The 20,976-nt window shown below is 60.1% G+C and overlaps 1 protein-coding gene across 1 annotated transcript in view; it reads left to right on the top strand.

Moving 5' to 3' along the window:
- Positions 1-6,143: 6,143 nt before the first annotated feature.
- The window catches only part of CELSR1 (cadherin EGF LAG seven-pass G-type receptor 1), a 146,966-nt gene continuing 132,133 nt past the window's right edge, over positions 6,144-20,976 (top strand). The window contains exon 1 of the mRNA XM_052640654.1: positions 6,144-9,753. Within this exon, the coding sequence (XP_052496614.1) occupies positions 6,144-9,753 (3,610 nt within the window). The remainder of the gene's footprint in view (positions 9,754-20,976) is intronic.

The raw sequence follows: 20,976 nt of genomic DNA, 5'->3' as shown, positions 1-20,976 counted from the left end.
ATAATAGGAACAGACAGGGACGCCTGCCGCGTGGACTCTGGGGAGATGCCGGATCTGCAGGTGGTGTCAGCAGGCCCCACTCGCGGCCACGCACGGAGCCGTCTCCTGCTCAGCTCTGTTCCCGCCATCTGCAGCTTCCTCGGTCCTTGGGCACCTCCTTCAGAGCAGCCGGCTCCCTCCAGGGGCTCAGGCACTGATCTGGGCCTTTCTGTCTGCCCGCTCAGGTCACTTTCTTGATGAAAGTCAAAGAAGAGAGTGAACAAGTTGGCTTAAAACTCAACATTCAGAAAACTAAGATCATGGCATCCGGTCCCATCACTTCATGGGAAATAGATGGGGAAACAATGGAAACAGTGGCAGACTTTATTTTGGGGGCTCCAAAATCACTGCAGATGGTGACTGCAGCCATGAAATTAAAAGACGCTTACCCCTTGGAAGGAAAGTTATGACCAACCTAGATAGCATATTAAAAAGCAGAGACATCACTTTGCCAACAAAGGTCCATCTAGTCCTGGCTATGGTTTTTCCAGTAGTCAGGTATGGATGTGAGAGTTGGACTATAAAGAAAGCTGAGTGTTGAAGAATTGATGCTTTTGAACTGTGGTGTTGGAGAAGACTCTTGAGAGTCCCTTGGACTACAAGGAGATCCAACCAGTCCATCCTAAAGGGAATCAGTCCTGAATATTCATTGGAAGGACTGATGCTGAAGCTGAAACTCCAATACTTTGGTCACCTGATGTGAAGAACTGACTCATTGGAAGAGACCCTGATGCTGGGAAAGATTGAGGGCAGGAGGAGAAGGGAATGACAGAGGATGAGATGGTTGGATGGTATCACTGACTCAATGGACATGAGTTTGGGTAAACTCCCAGAGTTGATGATGGACAGCGAGGCCTGGCGTGTGGCAGTCCATGGGGTTGCAAAGAGTCGGACATGACTGAGCGACTGAACTGAACTGAACTGGTGACTGGACTGGGTGAGAAGCTGGAGTGTGCGTTTCAGCAATGCCCGCCCTGTGCTGTGAGCTATGGGCTTCAGTGGGCCAGGGGTCCCCAGAGTTTGGCCCTCTCACCCTGCAGAGTCCCCAGAGCCCCAGGGAGTGTGGTCTGGCCTGCTCAGGGCCAGCAGGCGCTACCCACACTCAGGGGTGCAGGGCCCACATGTGCACTCACCGCCCAGAGCTCGGGCCTGTTGCTGGCTGTGAGCTTGCTGGGGCAGAGGCTGCGCTTGGCCACTAGAGGCCAGTGCAGCCCGAGGTGGGCCTGGGTGGACCTGCGCCCGGCTGGCTCAGTGCGTGCGTGTGTGCGGGGGAGGGAGGGGTACGGTGGGGAGGGGGGACTCGAGTAGAGGCAAGGCCCATTTTCCCCAGCGTCCCCTCGTCCCCAGCTCCCCAGAGAGAGGCAATGGCAGCTTGCAAGCGAAACCTGTGCCCATCACCCCGTGCTCACAGCATTTCTGGGCAGTCCATGCCAGCTTTGAGAAACTTCCAGAATCCTCTCGGGGCTGAGGTCTGTTGGGGATGGGCCAGGCACAGGTTGGTCAGGTGCCAGTCTATCCCGGAGCATCTGAAGGAGTTGGGTTCCCAGGCTGGGCCTTCACCCAGGGACCCCGGAGGTCACACACCCCAGTCCAAGGGCCTGGGAGCCCGAAAGAAACCCCAGCGCTTGTATTTAGAGGCTCTGCAACTTCCAAGCAGAAAAGCCATCTTCTTTTCTGTCATAACGTCACGCAGGGTTTTCTGGGCAGCACTAGTACCTAGAGTGTGCTCTGTGAGGGTCTAAGCTTCCTCCACCCCCTTGCTTCTATTAACCTCTGATTAAGTCAAGGTCCTGCTTTGTTCCACCATTCAACTTTCACAGTTTCCACCAAAGGTAAGGGGCACAGTGAGAGAGGAGGGCATGGCAAACTCTGCTCCCAAAAAGGTTTTCCCTCTGAATTCTTTAAAAAAAAAAAAGGGGGGGCACAGTGGGGCCTGGCCTGGACTTGCTTTTCCGCTTTCACCAATAGGGTGTTTCTTTTAGCTCCTCACTGTTTAAAGATTGGCCCAGGAATTTATTGTTAAGGAACAGATTCCAGAATTCATGTGGGCTCTGGTTCGAGCCCCTGGCAAAAAGCATTTGGGGCTCCTTTTTAGAACATGTACAACACTACAAACCCACACCTTCTGCCTTCTTTTTCTTAGTTCTATTTTTCATTTTTTAAAAGCATTCAGTTCACGTGAAACACCTCAGGGAGCACGCAAAATATAAACCCCAGTTACGATTCCTGAGCCTGGGGAGGGGAGGGGAGGGGAGGGGAGGCAGCCACGCCAGGCGCACAAGCAGCCTTAGGCGGGGGTCTCTCCTTGCAGCAGCTCTCGAGGGGACGGAGGAGAGGCTGCTGCCTCCAGCCATGCCTGAGGGAGAGGGCCTGTGAACCGGACACAGCTCCCCAGGTGGTGCTGGACAGCTACTGCAATGTCGCACCCCTTCCCGTAGCCCCGGGCGCAGGCCTGCCTGTCCTGGGCCCAGTTTCACTCTCCACGAACAGTCAGGGTAGACTGGATCGGGACCGAGCGCAGACTCCCCCCCACCCCCCGCCACCCCCCGCCACCCCGCCCAGGAAGTCGGATGGAAGCTGCGGCCCCTACTTCTCCAGCACACACTGTCTGCTTCGCCATTTCCGTCACACCCCGGGAGGCAGCCATGAGGCCCCGCGATCGCATGCTCCTTGGTGGAGATTCGGCAACAGCAAAGGTGACCACAGTGGGTTTGCACCCGAGCCAGATCCGGGCCAGCCTCCTTCTGCAGATCTCATTAATCCCCCAGCAACGTCAGGAATCTAGACCCCTGTTATCTCCAGTTAGATGAGGAGTTAGGGCCTGGCGAGGCCCACATTCCCAGGCAGAGACAGAGCTGGAGTTCCACACCCCCACCCCCCGCAAGCATTTCAGATTCCTGAATCTGTCTCACCGAAGCAACTGGATCGCCCGGAAGTCACATCACAAGCCACAGCCTGTTCTTAATTCCTTCCTCCCACCCCACTCTTCAAAATTTTGGACTGCAGCACGCAGGCTATAGAAAAGCGCATAAAGCAGATATGTAGGGTTCAGGAGGCAGAGGGGTAAAGAATCCTCCGGAAATGCAGGACATTCGGAGACTCAGGTTCGATCCCTGGGCCGGGAAGGTCCCCTGGAGAAGGAAATGGCAATCCACTCCAGGATTCTTGCCCGGAGAATGCCGGGGACAGAGGAGCCTGGCGGGCTACTGTCAGTGTCTGGCTGCGTGCTGTGTTGCCTGAGCCTTGTCCAGCTCTGTGCGACCCTGAGGACTGTAGCCCGCCACGCACCTCTGTCCCTGGGATTCTCCAGGTGAGAATACTGGTGTGGGCTGCCGTGCCCTCCTCCCGGGGATCTTCCCAACCCAGGGAGGGAACCCACACCTCTTATGTCTACCTGTACTGGCAGGTGGCTTCCTTACAACTAGCACCACCTGGGAAAACCGGGGTCGCAAACAGTCGGCACGAGTGAATACACACCCCTCCCCCCAAAAAGAGCTCCCTGTAAGATCATAAAGCCAACACTCCGCTGACCCTCAGGTGTAGAAGCCGTCATCCCCTGCTCCCCAGCTCTCCTCCTGACCACGCTCACGTCACGTCCTTGATTATTTTTAATCTTTTCCCTGTTTGCGTTCATTCCAAACAGTGTGGCGGAGCGGGCCCGCTTCTGACCTCTATGGGAGTGGAAGTATTACTCGTATCTCAGCCCTTTGCTGGACATGCAGTTAGCAAGGTCTGTCCCTGCGTCCCCCTCCGGGGCCCCTGGAATCAGGAAGTGGTGCTGGGCTGTCCCTGCAGTTCCCTTGCAGCTGGCAGGTGTCTCGTTCCAGGAAAGCATGTCCACACCTAAACCCATTCACTGCATCTGAATTTTCAAAAACCAGCAAGAGCGGTGCAACAGAACCTTTTGTTTATTTAAACCCAACCCTCCCTATTCAAAGTCCTATTGCGAAATAAGCACTCCAGGGCTTCTCCAGCAGGGGTCCCCGTTTCCCTTCTCCCCTTCACCCTGGCTGGGAGCGTCCCAGGAGTCTGGGATGGGAAGGGTCGTCCCTGCCATCCCGATCTTAGAACTCCTGCCCTCTGACCCTCCCCAGGAAGAGGAAGGGCAGTCCAGGGAGGTCCTGGACCTCACATTTAAGGGATGGACTGGACGAGCAGCACCGGCTCCATTTCCCGACCAGGCTTAACAGTGGAAACTCCCAGAGTAAAAGGTTCCAAAACCCATCTACGTTTTAGGTCATAATAATGTCTTCATATCGTTGCTGGGGGGAAGAGAATGCTTCAGTACTGAAGTATTTGGCTTCGGTCCAAGCACACTGTATTCAGTAACTTTCAGCCATATCGGTTGTTTACTTTTATTTATTTTTTGTGCCCCAGCTCCACAGCTATTGGCGCTCAGCTCGGAAATGCCGCCCTGGTCCCAAAACTCCATTCTAGAGACAGGACGAGTGGGTGACGACTCTCACCCCTACGGCTGTCTGGAGGGGTGGTGGGGGGGTTACAAGGGGGGGGGACTCCTTCCGGATCCCCCGGACCGCTGGAAGGCGAGGAGCTAGAGTGGGTTCTGGGACCCAGAGCTTCGCGGACAAGTGCATCTCCCATCAGGAGGGGCCACAGCCCTAAAGCCCCGCGGGAGGGGGAGGGTGTCTCACAGCACGAGCCCCTCGCCCGCAGGCTGTGCCCCGCAGGAAGTGAGGCAGGTGTCAGTTCGTTCTAAAGCACCCCCTCCCCATCTGCACCCCGTAGGAGGCGGCAGTGTGTGTCTCAACCCTAAAACTCCCCTCCCGGGCTGTTCCCCGCAGGAGATGGGGTAAGTCCGGAGACCCGCCGCTGTCGTAGGGTTCTGAGTGCCCCCCCGCCCGCGACGGCTCCCCGCCCCCCGGGCCTGCGCTCGGGGCCCCTGAGCTGCGGCCGTAGCCTAGGGGCCTCGGGGCCCGAGCGCGCGGCCGCGAACTGTGCGCTCCAGCCAGTCGCAGGCGCGGGAGACGAGCTCGCCTCCGCCGACTCCAACTCCGATCCCAAGTGTCAACTCGGACTGCTTTTCTTTTCCTTTAAAAGTTCCCTTTTAAACCCAAAGGACCCTATTCTGGGTTAGTCGCCTCTAGAGTTTCAAAGTCCAGGAAAATTTCTCCGGGTTAAGCACTTTAGCCTCGGGCATATGGCTGTAAATCTGTATCCGCCCCCCACCCCCCACCCCGGCAGCAGCCGCTGCCGGAGAGCTGCCCCCTCCCGGGAGCCCCCGCACCCTTCACTCTCCCCTGTCGGTCCAGCCCGGATGGCGGTCTCCACGGATCAGCGTTGCCGGGGTGGGGAGGGGGGCTTCGGTTGCGCTCAGTCCCCGGAGAGTGGAGCCACCGCCGCACTGGTGGCCACGGCACCAGCTCCCCCCCCCACCCCCGCCCCACGCCGCTCCGCCCGCCTTTCCCGGCCCGACTTCTTCGGCCCTGCCCCCAAGGGAGGCCGGGTGGGGAGGCCGCCGGAGAGTGGGCCCTGCCCGCAGCCCCCGCCGCCGCTGCGCCCCCGCGTCTCCATAGCGATCCTGCCGGCGCGCACCTCCGGGCCGGCTCCCCCAGGGGCCGAACAATGCGCGGCGGGGCCGGGGGCGGGGCCGGGCCGGGCCAGGGGCGGGGAGAGCGCGGGCGCTGGGGGCGCTGGCCGAGCGCACCGCCCAGGCAGCAGCCGGCCGCTGGGGTCTCGGCCGCGCGGTGCGGCCGGTACCGCTCCGGGAGCGCAGCCCTCGTCCCGCCGCGGGCCCGCCCCGCTTCCCACGCCGCCCTGTCGGGCCCGCGCGGGAGCTACCTGGAACCACCCAGATCCGCCGCCGCCGCAGGTTGATGCGCGACGCCCTCCCGGGACGCGCGGAGGAGCCATCTTGAAACCAACTTCGCAAACTTTCGCAAAGTGCTCTTGAAGTGGAAGCTGCGGGGGAGACCGGGAGCCCGGCCCCCGGTGTCCCCTCCAGGGCCCCCGGGGAGGCGGGGCGCGAGCCGCCCCGAGGGCCCGGCACCGGGCGCGCGGGAGCCGCCCCCCGGCCGCGCCGGGTGGATGCGGAGCCGCGCCGGGTGCATGGATTGTGCTCGGGCGCCCGGCTCGGGCTCCGGGCCATGGCGCCGCCGCCGCCGCCGCCGCCGCCCGTGCTGCCCGCGCTGCTGCTGCTGGCTGCGGCCGCCGCCCTACCGGCGCTGGGGCTCCGAGCGGCCGCCTGGGAGCTGCGAGTGCCCGGCGGTGCCCGCGCCTTCGCCCTCGGGCCCGGCTGGACCTATGCGCTGGATGCGGCGCACACGCCCCGGGCGCTGCGGGAACTGCTGGACCTGAGCCGCGACGGCCGGCTGGTCGGGCGGCGGCGCGGACCCGGCGCGGGTCTCCCGGGCTGCGCGCGCCTGGGGGGACGTCCGCTGCCACTGCAGGTCCGCCTGGCTGACCGCAGCGCCCAGGCGGCGCTGAGCCTCCGCCTGCGGGCACAGGCGCACGGTCCCGGTTGCGGCGCCCGGCTCCGGGGCCGACGGGCTCTCGGCGCCGAGCTGCGCGCGCGGGCTGTGCTAGCGGTGCCTGGCCCCGGCGCGATGCTGTGCTTCCCGGCCCCTGGCGGCGGCGGGGCCACGCTGCACTCGGCGCTGGCCGCGTTGACCACGTTCCCCGCCTGCAGCTGCCCGCCGCGCCCCGGTTCCCGCTGCCCACGCCGCCCTGTCTGCCTGCCGCCCGGGGGCTCGGCCCGCCTGCTCCTGCTCTGTGCCCTGCGGCGCGCAGCCGGCACCGTCCGGGTGGAGCTGGCGCTGGAGGCGGCCTCGGGGACGCCTTCCCCATTGCCGTCGCAGTCGCCGCCGCCGCCGGGCCTGCCTCGGGCCGGGGCGGGGGCGGCGCGGCGGGCCCGGCGGGGCGCTGGCGGCAGCACCACTCCGCAGTTCCAGCTGCCCAGCTACCAGGTGTCGGTGCCCGAGAACGAGCCCGCCGGCACCGCGGTCATCGAGCTGCGAGCGCACGATCCCGACGAGGGCGAGGCGGGGCGCCTCGGCTACCAGATGGAGGCGCTGTTTGATGAGCGCTCCAATGGCTACTTCCTCATCGACGCGGACACGGGCTTGGTGAGCACCGCCCGCCCGCTGGACCGCGAGACCAAGGACACGCACGTACTCAAGGTGAGTGCGGTGGACCACGGCTCGCCGCGGCGCTCCGCCGCCACCTACCTCACCGTCACGGTCAGCGACACCAACGACCACAGCCCGGTCTTCGAGCAGTCGGAGTACCGCGAGCGCGTGCGCGAGAACCTCGAGGTGGGCTACGAAGTGCTGACCATCCGCGCCACCGACGGCGACGCGCCCTCCAACGCCAACATGCGCTACCGCCTGCTGGAGGGCGCGCGCGGCGTCTTCGAGATCGACGAGCGCTCGGGCGTGGTGCGCACCCGGGCGGTGGTGGACCGGGAGGAGGAGGCCAGCTACCAGCTGCTGGTGGAGGCCAACGACCAGGGCCGCAACCCGGGCCCGCTCAGCGCCACCGCCACTGTGCACATCGTGGTGGAGGACGAGAACGACAACTACCCCCAGTTCAGCGAGAAGCGCTACGTGGTCCAGGTGCCGGAGGACGTGGCCGTCAACACGCCGGTGCTGCGAGTGCAGGCCACGGACCGCGACCAGGGCCAGAACGCTGCCATCCACTACAGCATCGTCAGCGGGAACCTGAAGGGGCAGTTCTACCTACACTCGCTCAGCGGCAGCCTGGACGTGATCAACCCGCTGGACTTTGAGACCATCCGAGAGTACACTCTGCGCATCAAGGCCCAGGATGGGGGCCGGCCGCCGCTCATCAACTCCTCGGGGCTGGTCTCGGTGCAGGTGCTGGACGTTAATGACAATGCCCCCATTTTTGTGAGCAGCCCCTTTCAGGCAGCCGTGCTGGAGAACGTGCCTCTGGGCCACTCGGTCCTGCACATCCAGGCGGTGGACGCTGATGCGGGGGAGAACGCACGCCTGCGCTACCGCCTGGTGGACACCGCCTCGGCCTCCGTGGGGGGTGGCGGTTCTGGGCCCGCAGCCCCGGCTCCGGCCGCGGACTTTCCTTTCCAGATCCACAACAGCTCGGGCTGGATCACCGTGTGCGCGGAGCTGGACCGCGAGGAGGTCGAGCACTACAGCTTCGGGGTGGAGGCGGTGGACCACGGCTCGCCGCCCATGAGCTCCTCAGCCAGCGTGTCCATCACGGTGCTGGACGTCAACGACAACGACCCCGTGTTCACGCAGCCGGTGTACGAGCTGCGTCTGAACGAGGACGCAGCGGTGGGGAGCAGCGTGCTGACCCTGCGAGCCCTCGACCGGGACGCCAACAGCGTGATCACCTACCAGCTGACCGGCGGCAACACGCGGAACCGCTTCGCGCTCAGCAGCCAGAGCGGCGGCGGCCTCATCACGCTGGCGCTGCCGCTGGACTACAAGCAGGAGCGGCAGTACGTGCTGGCCGTCACCGCGTCCGACGGCATGCGCTCGCACACCGCGCAGGTCTTCATCAACGTCACCGACGCCAACACCCACCGGCCCGTCTTCCAGAGCTCGCACTACACGGTGAGCATCAGCGAGGACCGGCCCGTGGGCACCTCCATCGCCACCATCAGCGCCACCGACGAGGACACCGGCGAGAACGCGCGCATCACCTACGTGCTGGAGGATCCCGTGCCGCAGTTCCGCATCGACCCCGACACTGGCACCATCTACACCATGACGGAGCTCGACTACGAGGACCAGGCCGCCTACACGCTGGCCATCACGGCTCGGGACAACGGCATCCCCCAGAAGTCCGACACCACCTCCCTGGAGATCCTCATCCTCGATGCCAACGACAACGCGCCACGCTTTCTGCGGGATTTCTATCAGGGCTCCGTCTTCGAGGACGCGCCCCCGTCCACCAGCGTCCTCCAGGTCTCCGCCACCGATCGGGACTCGGGCCCCAATGGCCGCCTGCTGTACACCTTCCAGGGTGGGGATGACGGTGATGGGGACTTCTACATCGAGCCCACGTCGGGCGTGATCCGCACCCAGCGCCGGCTGGACCGGGAGAATGTGGCGGTGTACAACCTTCGCGCCCTGGCCGTGGACCGGGGCAGCCCGGTGTCCCTGAGCGCCTCGGTGGAAATCCAGGTGACCGTCTTGGACATTAATGACAACCCTCCGGTGTTTGAGAAGGATGAGCTGGAGCTGTTTGTGGAGGAGAACAGCCCGGTGGGGTCCGTGGTGGCGAGGATTCGAGCCAGCGACCCCGACGAAGGCCCCAACGCCCAGATCATGTACCAGATTGTGGAAGGCAACGTGCCCGAGGTCTTCCAGCTGGACCTGCTGAGCGGGGACCTGCGGGCCCTGATGGAGCTGGACTTCGAGGTGCGGCGGGAGTACGTGTTGGTGGTGCAGGCCACGTCGGCGCCCCTGGTGAGCCGGGCCACGGTGCACATCCGCCTCCTGGACCAGAACGACAACCCGCCGGTGCTGCCGGACTTCCAGATCCTTTTCAACAACTACGTCACCAACAAGTCCAACAGCTTCCCCAGCGGCGTGATCGGCCGCATCCCAGCCCACGACCCCGACCTCTCGGACAGCCTCAACTACACCTTCCTGCAGGGCAACGAGCTCCAGCTGCTGCTGCTGGACCCCGCCACGGGCGAGTTGCAGCTGAGCCGGGACCTAGACAACAACCGGCCGCTGGAGGCGCTCATGGAAGTGTCTGTTTCCGGTGAGTGGCCTCAGGGGCCCCGAGAGCACCCTCCTCCCGCTGGGGAGCGGCAAGGGGCTGCCAGGAGCCGCCTGACAAGCCGGGGCACCTTCAGGCAGGGCCGGGGCGTCTCTATGGGGATCTGTGGCCTTGGGTTGGATGGTTGGATACCGCTCGCAGGAGGCAGGCCACACAGCTGCTCTCACTGAGTTCACTGGGAGCAGGCCTGGGCATCTTCAAGTTCAAGCCCGGGGCTTCCTGGGTGTTTCTCAGAGGGCCTGGCTCCCCGAGTTGTGCTATTAGAACCTGGGCTCTGGGGTTATCTGAGTCGTCTGGTTCGCTCGGTGATGCTCTGTAGTCAGCCCTCGCCGTTGGGAAAGATCAAAGGTCACTGCCCGCCCCATGTGCCAATTAGTTCCCGGGTGGGACCGTTGGAAATTGCTGGATGGGCCCCTGAGTCACCCTGTAAGACGGCGGGAGTTAGCTGCCTTCGTCTCTCCTTTCTGTCTCCTCCAGATAATAACAGGCGGGCTTCTGTGTGCTCGCCCCTGTGGGAGCGCTTTGAAAACGTAGCCTCGTTTGATCTTGGCTTGTGCTCCTGGAGAGGGGCTTGTAATTTGGGCGTTACTGAGAGGCCTGCCCAGGTTGGCGCTGGAGCCAGTGTGGGAACCCAGCCTGCCCGCTCTGGGGCTAGAGGGACGGTGTCCCGGCTCGGCCAGCCCGACCCAGGTGGGCAAGGGTGCCCTCCATGCTGCTGACCCCCCCTCCCACGGGACAAGCAGGGCGGTGGGGCAGAGAGGGGGGCAGATAGAAGGACAAGGAAGAGAGAAGGGGAGGTGGCGGGGGGCGGGGGGGACAGCCAAGAGACTCCAGGTGTTTCCTGCAGGCCGTGACCTTAACTAGGAGACGAGACCATCATCAAGAATGGCTGCGACCTGTGCAGTTGAGTCAATATTTCAGATGAGTTGTGTAAATGATAGATTGTTACAATGCAGCATACCCCTGGATGAGTTAGCAAGTTACTTCTCTGATTTATTTTGTCTCCACGTTCTACTGTAATTCTCCATGTACCAAGGACTGCGCTGCATGCAGGTTCCAGCTGTTTGCTTATAAAAGCTGGAATCTGCGGGTCCGGTTTGGAGGCAGTGTGGTACTGTGACATTGATTTTGGCCGCCCAGTCTACCTGGGTTTTGTGAAGTTGTGACTGTGGAGAGAATATGGAATAGAGCCTTAAGGAGAATTGTCAATCAGGGTTATGGATTTTCCGAGCAATGGTAATTTTTTAAAAAAGTCTCTCACAAATTTCCACTTTCATTTTCTTTTTTTTTTTTCTGTACTGCTGTATCTGCTACGTAGAGCAGAGTGGAAAATTCAGCCTATATAAAAGTGACGTGGCAACATCATAGGGTTTTGAACTTACGTGGGACATGGTGTTTTTGGGAACCGGAGCTTGCTGGGAGCGAGGGTGTTTGTGTCCGAAGCATCAGGAGTGTGGCCCTCCCGGCTCGTGATGTCTGGTTAAGGGGCTTAGGGTGGATTCACTCTTTCGAGGTTGGGAACTGAGGGCTGCCTTGTCTACCTGGTGGGCCCAGAGCCAGGACCGCACTCGAAGGTGAGCCGGGCGCTCCATGCTGTGTAATGAACATCCGATGGTCCAGCTCTGGGCTCTGAAGCACGTGTGTCACGCCTGGAGTCTGCCAGGCACTGAGGCCTCGTGTCCACCCTCCCAGATGGTGGTGGTCACCTGGAGCCGGACTTCAAGCACTTTCGTGAACTCTTCTTACTGTCTTGTCACTTATCCATCCGGTACCTGGGAGGCGAGTGGCGTCATGCTGTGCCCATTATACAGATGAAGAGGCTTAGACTCAGAGGTGTGAGGTCACTTCCTCGGAGTCACATGGCCAGCGAGCAGAAGCGCCAGGCATCCAGCCGAGACCCAAACCCTCCCCTCTCTTACCTGAGAGAGACGTTGTGAGGAATTAGTTGCTGTGGCGAATTGTTGCAATGCTCTGGTTTACGGTAGACTTGCGAGACTTTCCTGACTGTCCAGTGGGTAAGACTGCTCACTTCCAACGCAGGGGGCGTGGGTTCAGTCCTCGGTCAGGGAACTAAGAACCCACATGCCTTGGGATGCAGCCAAAGGATTAAAGAAATAATAATGAAGTAGGCACCTTGGGATCCTACACAGCCCTCCAGCCGTTTGACAACTAGTTAGTACTTTGAAGAACAAAATACTAGAAACTATAAAAGCTGTAACTCCCAACAGCACAGCTGCGTGTAGAAACAGAACAAAACAAGGAGCTCAGACTTTGAGTTAACCAGAGTTGGAATCTTAGGTTTTCTTTCTTCCTTTTTTAAGAAACAGTGGGAAAGCTGTGGTTTCAAGCTCCTGAGCTACTACTGCCATTGAAGTGTTACTGGCTTCTCCGGCTTTACAGCCTTACCCTGCAGCTTCTGGCGCCCCAGAGCTGGAGTTACTAGCAGCTTACAACCTGCAGTTATTACCGCCCTGGGGCTGCTGTCGAGAGAGCCCAGCCATCCACTAGGTTTTGTGGGAGCCCTCGAGGACAGGCCGGGTGCCTCCAGTAGGGGAGCCCGCTGGGAAGGTGCAGGGGATTGGAACGGGTATGTGGTACCCGAGATGGACACGCTTGGGAGGAGGGCAGCTCCTTGTGCCTGGATGGGCGTCTTGGTGCGGCCTGGGAGCCAGTAGCATCAATGGTTTTGTGTAGCCCACCAAGGACAAAACCCCAATGTTCTCTGAATTCTGAATATCGTCACATTCAAGTCTCCGCCATTTTTGGAACGCATCTGGTGATACATGGTGTTAGTTTTACATGGGACGGTTTTTGAATGAGATTTAGCATTCAGTGGGGGGGGGGGCATCAAACTCGGGGAGACAGTGGAGGACAGGGAAGCCTGGCGTGCTGTAGCCCATGGGGTCGCACGTGGAGCCCCTTGGGTAGTTCTCCTAGGAGCTGGTCGTTCAGTGAACCGATGTTTTAAATATCCACCTGGGCACGTGTGAGCCACACGTTACAGAGCGCAGCACTGGGGGAAGATGACCCCGTGCTTTGGGCCTGAGGGCCTTTGGGGTGGTAAGGGCATCATTGGTGGGGTAAAAGTGGTCGGGCCATGAATCATTCAGAGGTGTCCGCAAATCTCAAAAGTCACGAAACAATGAGACTGAATAAGCTTTACCCGCTTACTTTGTGGCGAGCTGATGGGATAAAGTCGTCTAGGCTTGATAAAGGTTTAAAATGTGTTTGCTGAGTTAAATCCAGGATATCGCAGGGACAGCGACTGCCAACAAGGAAATAGCGAGGTGGGCATAGTACCAGGCGGTGTCTGGAGGCAAGCATTATGTTTCTTTTCTGCTTCTCGCCGTGTGGAAAAGGATCAGACCAGCTTAACCACGTCAGTTGTCAAGCTGCATTCTCCGGTGACATAACCAGCCCTGGAAGACTTAGGCACTTGGGGAAGCGGTTAACCGTCTCGGGGCTTCAGTAGCTCTGGAGGTAGTGTCCTGTTAATGTACTTACACTGGCTCAGAAACAAGCGAGTGTTTGTTTTTCGAGCACCTACTGTGTGCTGGACCTACTGTGTGCCTGGCCCTGAGCCGGAGGTTGGGTGGGGACAGTGGGTAAACAGCAAAGTGACCGCAAGGGGAGGGTGGGCTGGGGACGCCCCTATACCACAGTGAGGGTGGTGCGCCCCCCGGCGGCGGCTGGGGGTGGGTGGGGCAAGTCTCCCCCTCCCCTGAACAGCTGTTGGGAACATGGATCTAGGGTGAGCATGGGGCATGGAAGGGATTCGGGAGGTTAGACGGTCAGACATGGGAGTGAGGTGGGGTTGATTAGCCAACTTGCCCCGCCTGCTGGGAACACCCCCATTAGCCTCCTCCCACCGCCGCCCCTGACCTCATGCTGCCCATCTGAGCCCTAGGCCTGCTCCTGCAGCAGCCTCATCCACGGAAGGCATCCCTGGCACAGGCTGGACCTGCCTCCAGGGCCTCCGGCTTGGGCTGCTGGCACCGGGATTTGAACTCTGGGCAGCGGCTCATGGGCTGTGCTTTTGGAAGCATGCAGAGGAAGCTAGGTGAGGAGGTGTGTGCAGGGGGCCCAGACCCTGTGGACCCTGTGTGGCTGGACCCCCTAGACGTTGTCGTCAAGATGGTGGGACGTGTGGGTTCGGGCCGGGGAAAGCAGCTGGGGTCACAGCCAGAGGTGGGCTGCACGGCCTCGGGGGTGACACTCTGGACCAGCACGGCCGTGGGTGGTCAGTGACCCGTTGGCAGGGCGCTTGGGCTGTGATGGGGATGGGGGTCAGGTCCAGCCTGGGAGGGCGGGGGCCTGGCCTGAGTGGCCTGTCAGGCAGGCTGGACCTGCCTGAGAACTGGAGCTGGAACAACCACCTGCGGGAGGAGAGAAATCAAGGGTGCCAGCCCGGAGGGCCGAGGCAGAGCGAGCGCTGGAAGGCGGTCAGCAGTGGTCGATGCCTTTTGGTGTCCAGGGGGGCCTCAGGCCAAGTCACTTTGGGCTGGCCAAGAGGAGGTCCTTGGTGGTCTCCCTGAGAGCCAGGGTGGAGAGGGGCTTACGGAGTGGATGACTGGGTCAGCGGGCGCTGGGGAGGCTCAGAGGGGAGGCGGGATGGCCGTGGGGGTGCGGGTGGAGTCGAGGCTGGAGAGGGGTCGATGAGCTAACGTGTACCGCCCTCCTGATACTCCACCTGCCTGTGCGGGCCGCCTGTCACAGGCGCGGGCCACTTTCGGGAGCCGTGGACTGGACCAGGCTGGGGATCAGCGTCAGGGGCAGTTGCAGGCCTGCTGTGGCCGAGCTGCGTGTACCAGGGTCTGCAGGACTGGGGCGGGGATGGGAGCCTCTGTGTCTGCTTGAGGACCTGATTCAGGAGCGGGTGGACCCGGCTTCCCCATCTCCGTGCTGCCCACCTGGTGACCCGAGGTCTCCGTCCAGCCCCACCCACCAACAAGAGTGACAGAGAAACCGCTCTTTTAAAACCTGGGAAAAGTCGCGGCCACACGAGCCCCTGGGAAGGAGGCGTGGAGCTAAAGTCACGTCAGGAAAGGTGACTGGTGCTGGCGACCTGGTGATGCCATGGAAAGTCCGCTTTGGGCTGGGCTGATGCACGCACGCACCTGCCCACCTGGGGGACACCGGCGGGCAGAGACCCGCTAAGGAACCAGCTGGGTGGGTGCTGGGCACCTCCTCCCCACCCAACAGAGGCTGTGCCCGGACGTGTGGTGTGGCTGGGACTACAGGGCCTGCATCTCCCCCAGCCCTTACGTTCTGCGAACAGAAGTCGATTTTATCATGTGGGGCAGAGTGCGGAAAAGTGTTCCCAGGTTCGGCTTGATTCTTTCCAGCTCACAGCCCTGGGGGAAATAGTTTTGGTTTTTTCTTCTTCTGTAACCTGAACACGTAGACTCTCCCTGCGAGCCCTCTCTGAACGGTGGGTGGAGGGGGATGGTAAGGAACCCTCTTCTGCGTGTTTAGTGTGGGCGGGTCACCGTGGTAACCTGAGGAACTGCGGGCGGGGGCCCCAGCTTGTGGGGACAAGGGAATAACGTGGCTGAGGACGCCGGGGCGCCCTCGGCTCTGCCCTGCGGGCCTGAGGCTCGGCGCACGGCAGGTGCCCAGCAGACCTGTGGTCCTGGGAGGGGCCGGGGGACACTGCTGCGGAAACAGCACCCCCCTCACATCGCGCGCTCAGTCTCCTGTGCTCACCTGGAGGCTCGGCCCCCGGTGGAAGGAACGGGCTTTTTTTTGCAGGAAAACTCCAGAGTCTGGATTCTCCTGCCTTTGCTTCAGGTAAGGACTTGTGGCTCCCTGGCTATCAGGCACCTTTTAGGGAGTGAACATTAGGAGCTGGGAAAAGCCCAACGCCAGGCTTTATCATCCTCATCATTCTGTCCAGACTCTCCTGATGTCCTGAATAGAGGCGGTGGTTTTTTTCTTAAACACAGACACACACATGTACACACACACACACACGTTTACATGCTCACACAGGTACACATGTACACACATGCACACCCAGGCGTAAACACACGCACGCAGATACTCATGTATACACATGTACACACGTATATGCAATACACACGCACACACGTGCACACACGGCACACATACACACGCGGGCACACACCCATGCACACAGACACATGTACACATGTGTACACACATGCATGTTGTGCACACATGTACGCCCACTTACATGCGTACACACACATGATCCTGACAACTGCTTTGAAGGCAAACTGTAGAATCACTTTTCCTTCAGCCAGCCCACCCTGGGTTTTCCCCTTTGCTCTCACGTGAAGGCATGGGAGCCACACAGGGGGTCCCTCGTAACTGAGGACTTGTGCAGACGCTTGGGAGGGACGGAGGATGGGGACCCTGTGCCGGGGCGTCCTTCTAGCCCTTGGCTGGGGTACATCACGATGTTGGGTCCACAGTGCCTGGCAAGTCGGCAGCCGAGGCTGTGGGGACCAGCCTTGTGGGCACCGAATTTCCACAAGCTTTTCCATCAGCGCCGCCGGGACAGGTGACCCTCAGGTGAGCAGGTGAGCTGGTGTGCCTCCTCCCTGAATCTCGTGGGTGAGGCCGCGGTGCCTCCGTTTTCTAGGCGGGGACGTGAGATGAGCTGTCCGGCCCCTCTCCTGTCGCTGTGTTTCTGCTGAAAGTGTGAGCGCTGCTGGTCCCCTGGAGGCTTGTGCCAGCTCTGGGGAGCCGGGGGCTTGCGGGCCTCCCCAAACCGCTCCCCTCCCTGGCCGTACCCACTGGTCCCCTGCCTCCTCTCTGCTGTGGCTTCGTGGTCAGGGGTCAGAGCCTGGCCCCGAGGACCAGCAGGCCTTCAGTGCAGGAGGAGGCTGGCCTCAGAGCTGGACAAGGGGTCCGGGGTGGTCACAGGAGAGCACAGTCACCACTGTCCAGTTTGCATGCCTGGGCCCTGCCCGCATCATCTCGCTTGGATCTCAGAGAATGCCCATTACACAGCAGAGAGACTGAGGCCGGCAAGCTGGTTGTAGTGGGAAGGGCCAGGCCCAGACCCTGGTGTCCAGGTGCTTTAACCACTGTGCTGACCACCTCCTTTCATCCCCACCTTTGGCGAGCAGCTAGGCCCTGGACGGGGGAGTGCAGGTGAGGCGGCGCCGAGGCTGGAAGCTCCGTGTGAGCGGCCCGTTGTCCAGGCTGGGAGGCTGAGGGCCGCGTGTGCTCCATGCTTAGTCATGTGGGAGCACTCCCTTGCCCCTCGGGTGAGCAGGGTGGGGAGCTGCCCCTGAGCCCCTGTGGGGCCTCCTGTGGTGAAGCCGCATCGCAGGGCACTGTGGCGTGCAGGACTGGTGTGCTCCAGGTGCAGGCGGGACCCAGGGCCGGTGCAGGGGTCAGAGCCTCGGGCGGGAGCGGTGGACTGCGATGCGGAGCCTGCTCTGAGCAGCTGTCTGATGTGCCCGGGAGCACAGGTTCTGCAGGTCAGGGAGCCCCCCACCTGCCTTCCCTCACACCATCTGTCAGTCAAGCCTTTTCTTTCTTTCCTAAAAGTCTGTTTTTACTGCTGGTTCTGTATCTTTCTTATCTTTTCAGGATTTTAAAAATACCTAATCTAAATGACACTTGGTTAGGGTAAACTGGCAGCAAGTTGTGTAAACAAAGCCGTGCTCTGCAAGCGTTTGGAGATAAGAGCCCTCTTGCAGGGTAATAAATTTTCATCAGTGAGCTGATGGTCGCGGGACTGTTTCTGTGAAGTGCAGTAGTTCAGCTGCTGTGCAGCCCGTGGTGGGGACAGCCCCGTGCGGCCGCCGTCCCAGCAGCTGTCCTTTTCGGGGCTGTGACCCATCTCTGGTGTTGAGAGAGCACAAGGTTTCAGGGGGCAGCAGAGACAGGCGCTGATTTCTGACGCTGGTCGGGCGGCCCTCTCGGGGCCCACACTGTAGCGGGGGTGGGGGGGGGGTGGGTTGGTCATTGCCCAGGACCCCTGCTCCCAACCCTGTGTCCTTCTAGAAATGAAGGATCGGAAGAACAGCAATACAGCTTGAGCTGGGGCTTGGGAAACTTTTCTCTCTTGTTGTGAACCTTGCACGTGCTGAGAAATGATCACATTTAAAAGTGGTTACGAAATATTTTCCTAACCTGTATCTGATAAGGGATTACTATCCAGAATATATTAAGCGCTGTAGCAACCCAACAGCAGAGAAACAAACGCCCAGATTAAAAAGTCGGCAAAGGGCTTGACAGATACTTCTCCCAAGAAGAGAAACAGACGGTCCACAGGCACGGGGAAAGATGCTCAGCGTCACTGATCACTAGGAAAACGCAGATCAGAGCCACAGTGGGACTCCGCCTCCCACCTTCAGGACGACCATTGTGAAAACAAAGCAAAACAGAAAATACCAGTCGTGGGCGAGGACGTGGAGAGATCAGAACCCTTGTGCGCTGCTGGGAATGTAAAATGGTGCAGCTGCTGCCGAAAACGGTGTGGTAGGCAGTTCCCCCATTGCCACAGAATCCGGGAATCCCACTTGAGGGCACACACCCAAGAGAAGTGGGAGCAAGAGCTCGACAGATATCTGTACGCCCGTGCTCGCAGCAGCACGATTCTCAGTGGCCAAAGCTAGATGCAGCCCAGGTGTCCTTCGGTGGATGAACGGATGGGCGGAAGTGGCCCTGCACACCACGGAGCATTATTCAGCCTGAAGAAGGGAGACTCTGAAACAGGCTGCCGCACGGGTGCACCTTGAGGGCATCGTGCTAAGTGAAACAAGCCAGACACCAAAGGACCAGCTTTTTCGTAGGAGTATCTGAGACTCCTAGGGCGGCCAAACACACAGAGATAAAAAGTAGGGACTCCCCTACTTTTTCCCAGTGGCTAAGACTCCCTGTGTCGTGGCCCCGGTTCGAACCCTGATTAGGGAACTAGATTCCATATGCCACAACTAAAGATCCCACATGCTGGCAAAAAAAAGAAAGAAAGAAAAATGCCGTGTAGAGCAACTAAGACCCAACAAAGCCAAATAAGTTTAATACTTTAAAAAAAAAAAAGAGTATTACCGAGGCTGGGAGAGAGGGCTGGGGGGTGGTTTTGTGATGGGTATAACGTTTGCGTTTTGCAAGATGAACTCTGGAAATGGATGGTGTTGATGGTTGCACAATAATGTGAATGTACTTAGTGACTCTGAGCTGTAGATTTTAAAATGACTAAAACATTAAAATTTATGTGTGCGTGCATGCTAAGTCACTTCAGTCATGTCTGACTGTCTGAGGCCCTGTGGCCTGTGGCCCGCCAGGCTCCCCTGTCCAAGGGATTCTCCAGGCAAGAACACTGGAGTGGGTTGCCGTGCCCTGCTCCAGGGGATCTTCCCGACCCAGGGACTGAATACAGGTCTCCTGCATTGCAGGTGGAGTCTTTACTGTTGAGCCACAGGGGAAGCCCAAATTTATGCATATCTTACGATAATTTTTTAAAATGCCACAAAGCAGAATTATTCTGGCCACTCGGGTGCTGGCCAGATGGGGGCGGGCGCCTCTGACCTGTGGTCCCCGCGCCCGGAGGGCAGCGCCCTGATCCCTCTTGTCCTGTTGTGGGTCCTGACAGCATCCAGACGGACCCTGCAGAGCCCGGGTGTCTCATTCTGTGAGTTCCTGAACTCTTAACCTCTGTCTTGTAAACAGCAAAAGGGGCAGATTTGGTCATATAATTTTGTGCCTGGCACAGGGGTGAAATCTCTTTGATGTTTAACTATATATGAGAAGCTGCAAAGATGGACGTGGACCTTTAAGACCCAGGGTAAGGAGAAGGGTACGCAGAGCCTAGGTGCCCAGGTGTCCCCAAGGGAGGAGGTCAGCCCAAGGCTGGAATCCAGACCAGAGGCCGGTGCCTTGGGGGGAGGCCAGCAGAGGGGTGGAGACACTGCTGCCTCTCCCGCGTGTGGGGGGGCTCTGCTCGCCCCAGCCCTGCCCTGTCCCTTGGCCCCGACCCCAACTCGGCACGTGTGCTGGTCCAGGCGTACTTGGTTGGCATTCTGATACATCTAAGCAATCAGATGTGGTCTCTTCTCCGTTTTTATTGGGGTGACACTCACATAGCATAAATAAACCATTTCAAAGTGGCCGCTTCAGTGGCGTTCGGTACATTCAGGATGTCTGCAGCCATCACCGTGACTTTCAAGAGAGCTGGTGGCCGGAGGGAGAGGTTCTGGGCTTTCCCGTGAACCGCCTCCCCAGGAAAGGGGAGTCTCCAGGGGAGGCACCTGGGTCAGGACAAGACCCCCATAGGCACAGATTTCAGGAGTCATGGAGGGAGAACAGTGGTGAATGTCGTCGGTTGTAGGGTGGGGCGGTGGGGCGAGGCTTTTCAGGAAGGTCCGAAGTGAGCTGGGGCTTGGGCAGGTCCAACGGATGGGGCTCTGGGGACCGAGGGGTGGAGGGGCAGTGACTAGTCTCAGAGAGGGGCTTGGAAGCTGCCACGTTGTGGGGATTGAGGAGCAGAGTTACCCCAGGCCTCTGGTGCTGGGGTTGACAAGTCCCAGGGTCGTGCACTTAGGACCAGCCGGAGCCTTCACCCCCCCATACTCCCAGATCTGAGCAGGGCAGAGATTCGGGCAGCATCCTGGGAATGCTTTGGACCGTCCTGTGTGGGATCCCCGCCAGGCACGTCCACGGCCTTCTGTTCCCTTCAGAGCTTTGCTGGGCCTGCATACAGACGGTTTGAGCTGTGGCTTCCTTGCTGAGCCCAGTCCTCTCTGAGTCCCTTCTGCAGAGTCCTGGCTTCACTTACAAACTTTTACAGGCTGCAGCCTGGGCTCCGCACCAGCCTCGGAAGCCAAGGGACTTGTGATCGGCCGGTCGTTAGACTGAGTCGAAGGTTTGGCCGCTTCTCTTCGGACCCATGCTCGTGGTTAGAGGCCTGCTGAGTTGGCTTCCTGGGGCTGCTGTGACAAAGTCCACCCCCACCCCCAACAGCTGGCGCCTTCAAACAGTGGGCGTTTTTTCTCTCACGGTCCGGAGGTCAGAGATCTGAAATCAAGGGGTCGGCAGGTGCTTGCTCTGAAGCTGTCGGTGGAGGGTCTTCCTGCCTCTTCGGGGGCTGCTGGGATCCAGTCTGCAGGAACATCACTCCAGCCTGCCTGCCTCGCTTGTCACCTGGCCTCCTCCTCCGGGTGTCTCTGTGTCTTCTCGCTCATGAGAACCACTTCCGCTGAGTTGTTGTCGTCGTTTTTGGCTGAT

Source organism: Budorcas taxicolor, chromosome 5, assembly GCF_023091745.1.
Source record: "Budorcas taxicolor isolate Tak-1 chromosome 5, Takin1.1, whole genome shotgun sequence".
Lineage (NCBI taxonomy): Eukaryota > Metazoa > Chordata > Mammalia > Artiodactyla > Bovidae > Budorcas > Budorcas taxicolor.
This window is presented reverse-complemented; position numbering and strand designations above follow the sequence as displayed.